At 39.8% G+C, this 14,793-nt stretch overlaps 2 protein-coding genes and 1 long non-coding RNA gene across 3 annotated transcripts in view; all 3 read right to left on the bottom strand.

The window, feature by feature from the left end:
* Positions 1 to 14,098, bottom strand: part of LOC138363024 (uncharacterized) — a 49,231-nt gene extending 35,133 nt beyond the window's left edge. The window contains exons 1-4 of the mRNA XM_069321791.1: positions 12,410 to 14,098; positions 10,662 to 10,792; positions 9,999 to 10,136; positions 7,979 to 8,252 (exon numbers count right to left, since the gene is read on the bottom strand). Coding sequence (XP_069177892.1) covers positions 7,979 to 8,252; positions 9,999 to 10,136; positions 10,662 to 10,792; positions 12,410 to 12,465 — 599 coding nt within the window. The 5' untranslated portion in view covers positions 12,466 to 14,098. The remainder of the gene's footprint in view (positions 1 to 7,978; positions 8,253 to 9,998; positions 10,137 to 10,661; positions 10,793 to 12,409) is intronic.
* The window catches only part of LOC138363025 (uncharacterized), a 439,332-nt gene that overhangs the window by 55,035 nt on the left and 369,504 nt on the right, over positions 1 to 14,793 (bottom strand). The window lies entirely within an intron of this gene.
* LOC123745994 (uncharacterized) overlaps positions 1 to 14,793 on the bottom strand; it is a 153,173-nt gene that overhangs the window by 55,035 nt on the left and 83,345 nt on the right. The gene's annotated exons all lie outside the window — the stretch shown is intronic.

Below are 14,793 nucleotides of genomic sequence, written 5' to 3'. Positions count from 1 at the left end.
ATTCATTCATGAAAACTTGGCTTATTAGGCAAATTGGGCCTTGCATAGTAGGCTGAGAAGTGCGTTCTGGCTACTAGGTACGATATATATATATATATATATATATATATATATATATATATATATATATATATATATATATATATAATCAACACTTCGACAGTTAACTATATATAGTCAGTTATAACTATACAAGAGTATGTCCATCTGTTTAACAGTTCCCATGTTGGCGGCTAGGGTCTAGCCTCACCAAACTTTGCAGGATAACTGGTCTGGTGATTATCATAGGCGGGGTCGAGTACCATGCCTACCCCCCCCCCCCTCCTTCCCCTTCCCCTTTGCATTAAATAGCAAATCATACTAACCCTGCAGTGTGTATGTATATATAAATTTGTCTGTTATTTGGTAGGCATCAATAAGTGAAAGCTGTCGACAAGTGTCCCCCCCCCCACCTCGCACTTGTTGGTTTCACGCGAACACCTGCACTCTTATACAGGTGTTCTTCACGCTCTCACATGTGAATCACATTCACCCTATGTATATGTGTTCTTGTGAACGTGTACTCGAGTATACATGCAGGCATATACACATACATATATACCTATGTGCTTAACATTCATTTAGCACCATAACGAGGTTATTGACGTCTTAACATCTAGATTATTGACATCGTAACAACGAGGGTATTGATGTCGTAACAAAGAGGTTATGTATGCCGTAACATCGAGGTTATTAACGACGTAACATCAAGGTTATTAACGACGTAACATCAAGGTTATTGATTCCGTAACAACGAGGGTATTGACACCGTAACAACGAGGGTATTGACGCCGTAACAACGATGGTATTGACGCCGTAACAACGAGGGTATTGACACCGTAACAATGAGGTTATTGACGCTGTAACAACGATGGTATTGACGCCGTAACAACGAGGGTATTGACGCCGTAACAACGATGGTATTGACGCCGTAACAACGAGGGTATTGACGCCGTAACAACGAGGGTATTGACGCCGTAACAACGAGGGTATTGACGCTGTAACAACGATGGTATTGACGCCGTAACAACGAGGGTATTGACGCCGTAACAACGAGGGTATTGACGCCGTAACAACGAGGGTATTGACGCTGTAACAACGATGGTATTGACGCCGTAACAACGAGGGTATTGACGCCGTAACAACGATGGTATTGACGCCGTAACAACGAGGGTATTGACGCCGTAACAACGATGGTATTGACGCCGTAACAACGATGGTATTGACGCCGTAACAACGAGGGTATTGACGCCGTAACGACGAGGGTATTGACGCCGTAACAACGATGGTATTGACGCCGTAACAACGAGAGTATTGACGCCGTAACAATGAGGTTATTGACGCTGTAACAACGATGGTATTGACGCCGTAACAACGAGGGTATTGACGCCGTAACAACGAGGGTATTGACGCCGTAACAACGAGGGTATTGACGCCGTAACAACGAGGGTATTGACGCCGTAACAACGAGGGTATTGACACCGTAACAATGAGGTTATTGACGCTGTAACAACGATGGTATTGACGCCGTAACAACGAGGGTATTGACACCGTAACAATGAGGTTATTGACGCTGTAACAACGATGGTATTGACGCCGTAACAACGAGGGTATTGACACCGTAACAATGAGGTTATTGACGCTGTAACAACGATGGTATTGACGCCGTAACAACGAGGGTATTGACGCCGTAACAACGAGGGTATTGACGCCGTAACAACGAGGGTATTGACACCGTAACAATGAGGTTATTGACGCTGTAACAACGATGGTATTGACGCCGTAACAACGAGGGTATTGACGCCGTAATAACGGTGGTATTGACGCCGTAACAACGAGGGTATTGACGGCTAACCCCCCCCCCCCCCTTCCCCTTGCTTAGCCTCTCTTCCCTTTTCAAAATATATAATATTAGGGGAACAATGAAAGTACGTTATGTGTTTACGTTACGACAAGTTAACGTAACAGGGTAGGTTAAGTTACGGCAACAGGTTAAGTTACGGCAACAGGTTAAGCTAACAGGACAGGTTATATGATATCACAGGTAAACGAAACCCAATCCGATAAATTAAGGCTACTTATCCAGCCCGTCCTTCTGAGGTTTCACAACGTTAGGAAACTGTCGTAATAAAGTCCCTTATTCTAACCTATCAGAGGACCCAAAACAGAAAACGGGACACTGTCAATTTCGCGAGCCGCTACCATTTTCTAATACGACAATTTTTGGCATTTGGTCGAGTATGCGTCAAAATGCGATGTTCAAAGGGGCACTAGATTATAGTTTATAAAAAATATTACAATTATACAATATATAATTACGTTTTAAGCTGTTATTATGAATTTCTCTAATGTAAATAACAATAGATTTATTGTAAACTTAGTCAATATAAATGTACAACCTATCATCTTGAGGTTATCTTGAAATGATTTAGGGGCTTTTAGTGTCCCCGCGGGCCGGTCCTCGACCAGGCCTCCACCCCCAGGAAGCAGCCCTTGACAGCTGACTAACACTCAGGTACCTATTTTACTGCTAGGTAACAGGGGCATAGGGTGAAAGAAACTCTAGCCATTGTTTCTCGCCGGCGTCCGGGATCGAATCCGGGACCACAGGATCACAAGTGCAGTATGCTGTCCGCTCGGCCGACCGGCATGAAGTTTTTCATTCAATTAGTAAATAACCTAAACCCACCACCCTGACAACCACTATTAGGCAGACACTACGTCACCTTCCCCAGCAGCTCCAGACAGGCGGGGTCTCCTGTGCGTGTCTTACCACTACCACATGGACCAACATAGCCATTAATAACGTAAAGAAGTCCCCGAGAGCACTCATGTTAACGCCCTAGCAAACACTTCAGCACTTATCGACAAGGAAGGCAATCTGCTGACAAATTGGTGCTGAAGCACAGTGGTCTAGGCACTCAATTTACAACCGGAAGGACTCGGATTCGATTCCCGCTGCAGGAGAGAGACGTTTAGGCATGTTTCCTTTCATCTGATTCCTTTGTTTATTTAGGAAATTGCAATGGGTGGAATCTCGGCCGGGGAAGGGGAGGAGAGAACGTCAGACCAATATAGAGCACTTAATAACCTTTCTGGCTATCCTATCAACGTATCCCGCTATCGGGATACCAGATTGGTATAGCAAATACAATAAGCAAGGAATGTTTCAATTAGGCGACAATATCAAACACCTGTACGAAGCCCTCTAGGAAGCAGAACCATTCATGATCTGTTGTTGTATAAGACTCGCTACTTGGAACAAAAAGTTCCAAGTAGCACGGGCTACGGTGAGCCGCATTCATGACCGACCATCATCTGTTTATTTGGCCGACGTCCTCGCCATAGCAACCTCACGTTACGGCCTTCTGTGCTTATTGAATAGCTTGAACACGGTTGAATCATCCATACTGTTCACAAGCGTAGAACAATAAGGCTATTGACTCCATCTCTCTCCCAGATGCCATGTTAATCACATCAGGAAAACTAGCCTAAATTCAGCCTACTAGAAATTGACAAACAAGGATGACCTCATTCATTGCTGCTCACAAAACATGAGGAGTACATTCCGGGTTTTCCTGAGGGCATATGCTGCAGTGACTAATAATTTTTCCACATTATTAATATGTTCTCCACACTCTAAAAATGGCAATCACTACATAAAGGAATCATGCTAACTAAAAGCTCAATAGATCCTTAACAGCCTGAGTCCTCACAATGACACCGACAGATCAATTGGTCTAACCCAGGCACTCATGAAAAACGGCGCACACATGCAACATTCCTGACCTCAAAAAGGCTCCGCAGATGGACACAACCAACCACACAACCACTATGACAAAAGCAGCGTTTACAACATTCCTGGCACGCGGGAGACACTTCACACAAGAGCTGAAGACCACAATCTTGCGTGTTACTCATCTAGACAAAATCGTACCGGTAATGACATGGAAGGAGGTCAGCTAAATAATTCACAAAGAAAACAGTACTTAAGAAATTCCTATACGCAGCGGCTATTCAAATATAAACATATCTCACCGGAAAATTATGGATCAACATATTCTACCCCCTCACAACATTTATTGCGATGAAATATATAATCAACAGGACAAATGTGGGGGACCTTTGACAAGCCGCCGGCTTCCTGTCATCGTCAAGCCACTAAAGTGTTTGTGGCTCAGGTAAATTCAGGTAAAACCTCGCATTTATCAGCCAGGTACTAACAATAGTTCGGCGATAAAGCGCTATTTTACAGACAATATTATCCGCCAATCTTTCTACGAATACGTCTCTAAATTTCTATTTGGTTTACAGAGGCGAACGGTTTCCATTTATCTCGTCCTACCCTGGAAAAGAACCCGTTTCGGTCCGTCCTGGACCATTCTCAAGACGATTGTCGACTTGAGAATGGTCCAGGACGGACCGAAACGTCGTCGTCCCTTCACTTTCTAGTGTGTGGTTTGGTCAACATATTTCAGCCACGTTATTGTGACTCCTCGTTATTGCACACGAGTTTCTGTCAGCTATCTCACCCTGTCAGAGTAAAAGAGACAAATGTATGTGAATGCATGTGTGTGTATATATGCATGTATATATGTATATGTACGTATATATGTGTGTGTATGTATATGTATGTGTATAAAGTACATATGGAAGCTGATCAGAATTGCATTTCACCTTTGTAAATGCACATTAATGACACTTCGAACACTTTATGTAGGGCATACGTAAATCTGTGTATCTATGTATTTACGTATGTAGGTTAGCTTAGCATTTTAAAAGTACCTAATCACCTTCTGTGGTTGATTGTTCAATAAATCCCTGAACTATTTGTTTAACTGATCTCTAACCCTGTCTATGGAGGACAGAAGAAAATGTATATATGCTGGTTAGCATTGTAAATATGTGGCCACGTTTGTGGTAGAAAAATAATAATAATAAAAAAAAAACTCCTCGTCTGCATCATAACGGTACTCTGCCTTCTTTGAGTCATACTTTCCCCCAACCAGCATGAAGGACTGCCAGGATTGGTTTTAATTATGTTGTGATGCATGAGGTTGTTATCAAGTTGTATTTATATTTGTGGTAAGCTTCTTGGCTTAGAGATTGTACTTATGGGCTTTCTCGAACCTATTGTTGATACAATATAATATTATATATTAATTTAAGCTGTGTAAGTTGATTATCATGACTGTAAAACTTGCTTAGGTAAATAAATTTGAGTTTTCAGTTCCTCAGCTTATTATGATCCACATTATGACTCATTATCCATTTGAGATGTATTTTGTTTATCTCAATAACCATACTTGAACTTGAATGACCCACATCATAGTCATGGAGTGCATAATAAATATATTAAACTGAATACCTAATGTATTTTCTTGTTAATAAATACATACAAAAATAAATAAGAGCCAGCATGGAATGCTGGGATTGCACTTGGATATCTAAGATATCTGTCCTTTTGAGATGTATTTTTTTGTCTCAATAAACGTACCTGAACTAAGATATGTTGACAGTTTTCTATTTCAATTTTAAACATAGAAAACACACGTTTGATGCGTAACTTTACAAAATGCCACATTTACGTTCTTTTTATATTCTCGAGAAAATTACTCTTATGTGCTAAAATACTTCCTCACAAATAGAACCTCCAAGGTCTACATACAAAGTGGCTTCTCAGATAACATCCCACTTGGATTGTTGCACGGAGGCCTCATCTTCAGAAAGACAGGAACTTCAGAGTACTGGAAATAAACCTCAGGGCACTGGAAGACAAGAGTTAGGGGAGACATGATCATCACCTATAAAATTCTCAGTGGAATTGACAGAGTAGAGGAATTCTCAGAGGCGTTGACACCTATTTAGCACGAGTGGTACGCGAACAAGGGGACACATGTGGTACAAAATTTGCAGGTAAATTGAAATATTTTAAAAATTCCATGTTTCACATTGCTGTCAATAATACACCATACTAACGTAACCAAACGTAATGAAACTTAACCTAATGAAACCTAACTTAACTTAACCTAAAGTAACTTTAACCTAACCTAACCATGGCTAGTGAGTATATAATAGCTCTAATTATGTTATCGTTCTCAATACATTCCCGTGAGCGTATTTCCTCCCTGAGAACAGGTTGTAGGCAGTTCAAAGGGGGCATCCCGCACCGCCACATAAGAATAAGCCAGAGACAATTAAGAACTTCCACTTTGTCTACGCCATTCGGTAATCCAATCATCTTCCCTCTATGGGTGTCCAAAAACCTGTGGAAGCAGACTCCAGCTGCAAACCTGACCGCCATCCTATTGCGACGTGTAATCTGTCTCGTTTGGCCATGCCTTTTGACCATGTGATGATATACTGTACTTGATAAGGCGCCTCTGAGAACATCCCGTGCGTAGGTTCGAGCCTTCATCATTGCCTTGTGGATTTGTTAATCTGTCTCCCCAGTAGATCCCCCACTTTCACGTTCAGTACTTCAAGTAAGGTCAGACTCGCTTCGTGGCGATTCACATCACTAGAAAACTTCAAGCCGGCCGTCTCAGACCGGCGGAGAGGTGGCCAGGAACTCATACTACAGGTACACCACCACCCCAGCAGATGGCGAACAATGACCACAGAAATACACGTCAGAGAATATTTGTTGGCTGGTTAAATAAACTACTGTGGTGACCTTAATATCTTTCCCATGGTTCATTGGTCAAACCATAGAAAGACGGTGATAAATGTTTATGAAAAAAAAGGAGTGGGCAAATATATAATCCTAGAGCATTTTTTTTTTCAGTTTAATTAATTTATTATGCACCCGATACCCATCCTGTGGGCGGTTGTGGACCCCATACCCAACTTGTGGGCGGTTGTGGACCTCATACCCATCCTGTGGGCGGTTGTGGACCCCATACCCATCCTGTGGGCGGTTGTGGACCCCATACCCATCCTGTGGGCGGTTGTGGACCCCATACCCATCCTATGGGCAGTTGTGGGCCCATACCCATTCTATGAACGGTAGTTGCTAAGGTTAGAGAGGTACATAATGGGGTCAGGAACTGAACCTCAACATGTTTAGCTGAGCAAGTTACAGCACTGATGAGCTCCTTACATACTGCAGTTTGTTAACTGTTAAGACAAGGCCAGTCAAACTTGAATGTGAAATCGTATTTGTTAATTTGCTTACGTACTTTGCATACTGCATTAGTAATTAATTAGAAACGTTATTAAGGTAATACACTGTATGCAAATTTAGTAAATTGCCTACGCAAATGTGAAGTATAGTAAGTAGTGATAGCAAGCTGTATGCAATAGTAACAAGAGGCAAAGCTATTTTGTGTAATTGGAAAACAAACATGGTTGTAGACAGTATGTTTAATTACCCATATGATATTTGCATAGGCGAAGTTAGTAATTAACATAAACTATGCAATATGCAAATATATGTAGGTTTATATAAATTTAGAGAAAATGTGAGTATATATAGTTTGTCTGTATTAAATAGTGGTTGGCTAAGTTATAAACGAATTGTCGAAGTGTTGAATTGTGATCAAGATGTAAATATCATCTAGATAAATTAGAAAGAAGTTCTAATTAATTGTTAATAAGTTCTAATTAAGGGAAATATGCCCTTTTTAACTCAGTTAAACTTATCAGTTGGAGAGCAGCTTGGGTAGTCCTAGGGAGGGACAACGTTGCCGCTTCTTCCATTTGGAATTTTAAGGGGACAGACTCAGAAATCTTGCATTCAGACAACTAGTAAGTATTGTGGGAAGGTTTTGTGCCAGGAGTATTGCTTATACATGTAGGTGATTGTTTCATATCTGGGTCAACAAGCCTCGTCCCAGGGTTAGGAAGCCTCATCCCAGGCTCAGCAAGCCTTATATTAGTTGCTGGGCCAGCAAACGTCATCTCAGTATCAACAAACCTCATCTCAGGGTTAACATACCTCATCCCAGTGTTTGGAAGCCTCATCTCAGGATCAGCAAGTCTAATTTCAGGGTCAATAAGCCTCATCTCAGTGTCAGCAAACTTCATCTCTGGGTCAACAAACCTCACCCCAGGGTTTGAAAGCCTCATCTCAGGCTCAACAGGTTTCATCTCGGGTTCATCAAGCATCATCTCAGAGAATGAGAACTCGACCTCCTCCGTCTCAGAGTCCTCATCATCGCTTGTAGACAGCTGGGACAATATTTCCATGATTTTACCAAAAGATGGCAAATCTGAAAAAAATACAGACTTGATTAATTGAAAGTAAATCTAAAGCGCTTATTTAAACATAAATAGCGCAATTTTACCTGTGAATTGAAAAGGGCATTAAGTAAAAAATTGGTAAAACATTAATTAGTGCTTAGGAACAGGAATATACGCAAAGAGCTATACACCCAGCTTCTCGGTGTATGTACACTGAGAGTTTACTTTAGTCCTGGACAATATTCAGGACTAAAGTGTTCTTGCTGGTTAGTCAGTAAGCCTTTTATAACTCTGCAGAGGTTGATTGGCCTTCTCACGAAAACGCGAATTGAATACAATGGAGACCCTGGCAACAATGAACAAATAATAACAATTATAATATTTGATTTACTGTACTGAAAAAATAGACGATCTGATTACATAATTTCACAATACACGAACAAATAAGTAGATGTTTAATGGGTATACTATATAAAAATGATAATATAATAACTGTATTAAGATCAAATGAAAAGAAAATCCGTCAGAGACAGATATTTAATAGTGCTATAGTTCAAGAATACAAGTGGACCAGATCTAGTTACTCTTCCCATCTCGCTCTTGTTCCACTACAAGACTGCAGTAAGGGTACTGTAATTGACCCTTCACAGGAGTACCAGTAAAAATGAAAAGGATTGACCTTTCAGCAACTGAACTAGCATTAACCCTTCAGTACGTATACAGTTGGATTAAACCTTCAGGTGTATACTTGTATTAACTCTTTAGCAGAAGTAATATGATTAGTCCTTCAGCATGTGTACTAGGATTAACCTTCAGCATGTATATACTAGAATAAACCCATCAGCATGTGTATACTACGATTATCCCTTCAGCATGTGTATACTAGGATTAAATTAATACTTCAGCACCTGTATACTAGGCTAGCCCTTCAGCAGATATACCACAATTTATTGGTGATTTTTCTGTATTTTTAGGAAAGAAATGTCAACAAAGGGATGACTAATACAAGACTGGTTTCTAAGGGTTATGAAGAAATAGATATGATATATCAGAGGGAATTAATATCTCGATGTTAACATTTAGGACATCACTTGTGAAAAGGATTGACCGAACACATTTGAGAGTTCAATATGGGGATCATTAGGCTATAGTATATAACATATTTCGCTCCACCAGTATTTTCTTGGTATGAACATTTATATAAGTATAGTATAGTTCATTATATAGATTGGAGAAGTTTAAAGTCAGGAAAGACCTGGGTAAATACTAGTTTTTTAAACAGGGGTGTTGATTTATATAACAAAGTGACAGGGAAGTATTATAGACGAGGGCGAACTGAATTATTCTGTGAGTTATACCTGATTTGAATAGCTTATCAACTAATTTTTAAGTTACTTTTAATATTTACGCATATATCTTAACTAAAAAATGTCCGTATATATTTCTAAACTTAAATAACAAGATTTATATACTGCAATCATGGTCTTCTCTCAGAATTCTTGCTTTTGAAACTACATATTAAGTTAAATAAGAATATTGCCAATTCATATTATTATTATTTAAATTTTTGTATCAAATAAGATGAATATCAAGAGATATAATTACCTAACGGGGGCAATTAGGCACAGTTCATAACCTCAAATTAATGAATTATAATAACGTTAATTAATATAGGCAAATGCCGCTGACCCCTTAAACAATTACACAGCATTATGTAAATGCAGCTAGCTTAACAACTTAACAATAGTGCTGTTAAAACGAATTGTGATTGTGACCTTGGTTCCTATGCGTGCGGCGGTGGTGGAGCCACTGCTGGTGACACATGTGCATGATGGTGGTGTCGAGGTCGTCCTCAGTGAGGCTAGAGCTAGCCTCGTCCTCTCCTTCCTTCTCCTCTGGCTCCTCGTATAACACTGTCACCAGGAATTAAAATCAATATCCAGAACTAAACAAATATGCTAGTGGCATTTAAAGTATAGTTTCAAGATGCCATTCATGATGACAATGTACGGAAACGGAACGACATACTGTGATTTACATAAACAAAAAAGGTAGATTTACTGTGTTCCTTGTAGGCACACTAACCAAGAGAAACGTTGATTCAACGCTGAATCTGGTTGATGGGGTTCTGGGAGTTCTTCTACTTCCCAAGCCCGGCCCGAGGCCAGGCTTGACTTGTGAAAGTTTGGTCCACGAGGGAGTTTAAGGGATATGTGGGCCTGCGGGCCGCTCCAAGCGGCCCAAAGGCCCACATATCCACCACAGCCCGGTTGGTCCGGCACTCCTTGGAGGAAACAGTCTAGTTTCCTCTTTCAACGTTAGTCTTGGAATATTGTGCCCACTACGTTATGGAGGCAAGTATGTTATTTATGAAGAATACCTGATATTTCAAATATATTTTTTGTATATTGGAAATATATATTTTTCGAGCGTATAACCTGTATTCTGGTTGGTGTTGCGCCAGTGACTCTTCGCCAGTTGTGCGTTGATGGTGCGTCGCTGGACGACCAAACCGTCCAGTTTCATCACAGCATTGAGGGCCGCGTCGAGACTCACGAACCGCACAAATCTGACAATAGACCATCACTAATTACCATGTATATACGTATTCCCATCTTCACGAGGGAGTTAATGTAGCTTCTGGATAGGACAACAGAAAGGGTTAAACAATAACTGGGTTATAGTATTAGTATATTATTCCTATGAAAATTGCGTGAGAGTTATATTGAAGACCTTGTGGGGATATATGAAGTTAGCATGATGTAAGGTGTGTGTTAGTACGTATGTATTGATGGTCAGAGCTGGGTGAACAAGCGGTACACGTGTATATATTTGTCTGGTTACACTTGTGGTGTGACATCAGAATTGCAAACCTTGATTGTTACCACTGTTAGTCCTATTTGCTATATATATATTTTCATTACTAATTGTTTTATGTACTAGGGTCATTTCAGTAAATAAACTATTTTTGTTTTTGTTGTTGTTGTTGTGGACGGCGAAAATGGATGGTTGGCTGCTCTATAATAATTGTAGGTTATTGATCTGATAGGCCTTGTTTGGAGTTGTCTAGTAAATATTGTATGTGTTACATAATTAATAATATCTTAATATTAAGGAGTGTGCCAAGCTCATATTGATTTAGCTGTGAAGATGATTTATGTTATTGCACCATTTGTGTTTCATAGTTTGTTGACTGATTTAATGAAGTAAGGTTCTGTTTTAAGTAATTGAACCCTTATCCTTTCCACATTGTTCTGGGGGTTTTCTTGATGTAGTTTGGGTTTTGTTTATTAATATTGAAATTTACTGGCATTATTTTATGCCTTTCGCTTAAATTGCTTCTGTGATAATATTTTGAGGGGGTAACCAGGTTTTGAAGGGGACTAAGCTGATTTACTCATTTAATGCAAGGCTTAAGATACACTGATATAACTACCTGTGATCTCTGGTTGTGCGGGCATTCTCCAGCCCGTTCTCGCGAGCCTTACCAACGTCAATAAACTCTTAAACAATGAGTTATGTGGTTCTTAAATTTGTAAGTCTTTATCGTAAGGTCAAGTATTCCATGAGGATATGTTAATCATGTCTCCATCTATGCAGTGAGTTACAGTGAATAATTGATTACTTGTTTACATGAGATATTTTCCAAGCTGATTCAGTTCAGTCACAGTCTTAAGTGGATGTTCTAGAATAATTATTTTATTAATGGTGTCACTTTAACTGCTTATTCTGGATATTGTTTGTTACTTCCCAGAATCTTTCATCTTATTATTCTGCATTAATGTTATTTAATGTGCTATAAGTCTGAATCTTATTTTAATCGACTCTGTAAAATCCTTGGATATATGCACAAAGAAATTACATTAACATGATGTATCAATGAGAAAATAAGGTGGAGCCATGAGGAGGATTTGAACCTGCATCATAGGTACTCCCAAACACACATGCCTTGAACCACTGAACTACAGTACGCTTTAAGCAACACAATCTTGTATTCAACTGAATCCACAGTTGCCTTGGGCATAGTTAGTGAAATTAATTAGTATTAAGTAATTATCAAAAGAAGGCGCAAAGCCGGGGAGACTATGTAGCTAATAAGTATTAAAAATAATCTGGATTAGGAGCTAAGTCCAAATTATGGGTGGCTATTACAACTAGATATTAATAGACTATAACACATCCTCACCCGAAGATAAACTTCTTGAAGAGAGCCGCTCGTTTAGGGATCTCCACCTCAACCATCCCGCCAAAATTCTCGCAGAGGGACCGTAGATGCTCCTCAGTGGTTCCTACTGGCAGGTTCCTCACCACCACAGTCACCGTTGGAGGCTGGGGGCAGCAGAGAGAAGGGGGTTGTTACACTATACGAAAGGTTCTTTCAAGGAAACTTGAACACCACTTCTAGTCAGGGCCGTCTTAATAACATTTTAGGTCCTGGGCAAAGTAATGCACTGGGGTTCTCTACAGAGATGATGGGCATTAGGGCTCTCTACCGAGATGATGTACATTGGGGGTTCCCTAACCTGATGATAGGCCTTGCCCGTTCGCTAAAGTGAAAGTTTCCTTATGCACAAATTATTTATAAATATAATTTAGAAAAGGGTTTAAATCCCAGGACTTTCCAGCGAGAGGTCGAGTAATTATCCACTCTGCCAAGTCTCTGGTTAACACTATGGCAGTGTGAGGCCCCTAGAATCGTGGAGCCCCACGTCAATAGCCCACTGTGCATAGATGGCACTCCTAGTTTTATCTTTAAATGGTGTGCACCTATTTATTTACTCAAGAAACTATAATTTTTTGAAATATTTAAATTTGACATAACTCTTCGTCTCTCGCCAATCATTCCCGAAATACACCCACTCCACTGTTTTTTTAGTGTTGAGCCTATCATCCTCCGGAAGGTTATTAAGCAGCCCACTCTCGCCAGCGTTCCCAACATCAAGAAACTGTCGTGCTAAAGTGCCCTAACCTAACCTAACCAACCAGAGGAATCACGAACATAAAACAGGACATTATGTCAGTTTCGCGAGCCAATGCAGTTTTCTTGAGCATCGGTGTTTTTGGTCTTAGGTATAATAGTGTACCTCAAAATGTGACATATTTATATAATCAAATATCACTATTATCGGTGTTTGAATTACATTAACAATGGGTACTGCTATGTCGGTATTTTAATTAGTCAGCCACTCAAACATCTATATAAAATTGTAGAAAATGGTTATCAACAAGACACTGAACGATACATAGACTTACCTTGGGTATCTTAAACATGATTGAAGTATTTTAATATTATATCAATATATTATTAATTTCGCCTTAGTTATTTAATTTCTTAGTTAAATAATTTTTATTGGAACAAAACTGATGTTCCTTCTATACATCAATGCTTCGTATTGCCGCTAGGGCAGAGACGTCCTTCAATACTGGGTAGTGACATTGATTACACGTGATATGTCATGTAAATCATAAGTTTTATAAATTCACGAAACAATTTCTGTATAGTTAACACTCGTTTAAAAATGGATCCTTTTTCAGTTGCCTATGTATCATTAACAAAAGCAATACAGAATTATATGAGAGCAAGGTTTATGGGTTGTGGGGAGCAGGTGTCAACCTGCTGTACCAACGTGTAGTCTCACTTCTGTCTCACTGAACACTTTTGTCACGATTTATTCCATTTTCTGGCACATTATTCCTTCGCATCAAATTTTTTTTTTTTTTTAATTTCAATATTGTTAAAGTTTGTGTGTGTGTGTGCAATATGTCCATCTACTTCTTGGATTATTCACCCAGTAAATATACCTCAGTTACACACAACGTTTAAAACTGAGAAAACTGAGCAATGTTAACATGGTCTTTCGGCACAAATAGCAGCTGTACTGAGGACGTCTAAGTAATTCGCTTCAAGTGTATCTCTTATCTCAAGAGCATCGGCTGTGTATCCACACACATTGGTGGATCTGCTCTTATCAGAGCTAGTACAGATACAACAAAGATAAGATTGGAGAGCTAACAGGGGAATGAATAAACTGAGCGATAAAGCAGGAACAAGAAAAGCCTGGTTTTAAGGTAATGAATCTCTATCCATCCTGTCCTCTTACAAAGAACGTTACATTTCGATCATATGCGTTGCATATGGCCAAAAGTTGTCGTACTTGAAAATGGAAGCGGCTCGTGAGAGTGACGTAGTCCCGTTTTCTGTTTTGGGTTCTCTGGTAGGTTAGGCAGCCCATCCTCATAAACAAAGGCCAAAATCCATTCCATGCACCCACCAAACCTCCCCGTTTATAAATGAAAGACGGCGCTTATGCTTATCGAGGTACCCAGTGGTCAACTGCTGAAATTTTTCAGAATGCAACCCACAACAGTTGTCTAATTCCCGGGTACCAATTTTCTGTTAGGTGAACAGGTGAAAAGAAACATTACCCAAATATTCTCCCACCCGAGGATTGCACCTTTAACCTCGGTTGTGACCTATGCTACAGGACCCAGGGAATATTTCCAATGGTTGAGGTTCTCATCAATAATTACTGCGGGAGAGATGTTGGTGTTGGGATGAATATGTCAGTT

The sequence above is a fragment of the Procambarus clarkii genome, chromosome 10, assembly GCF_040958095.1.
Source record: "Procambarus clarkii isolate CNS0578487 chromosome 10, FALCON_Pclarkii_2.0, whole genome shotgun sequence".
Taxonomy (NCBI): Eukaryota; Metazoa; Arthropoda; class Malacostraca; order Decapoda; family Cambaridae; genus Procambarus; species Procambarus clarkii.
The sequence above is the reverse complement of the archived record's forward strand: the minus strand, read 5'-3'. Positions and strand labels throughout refer to the sequence as shown.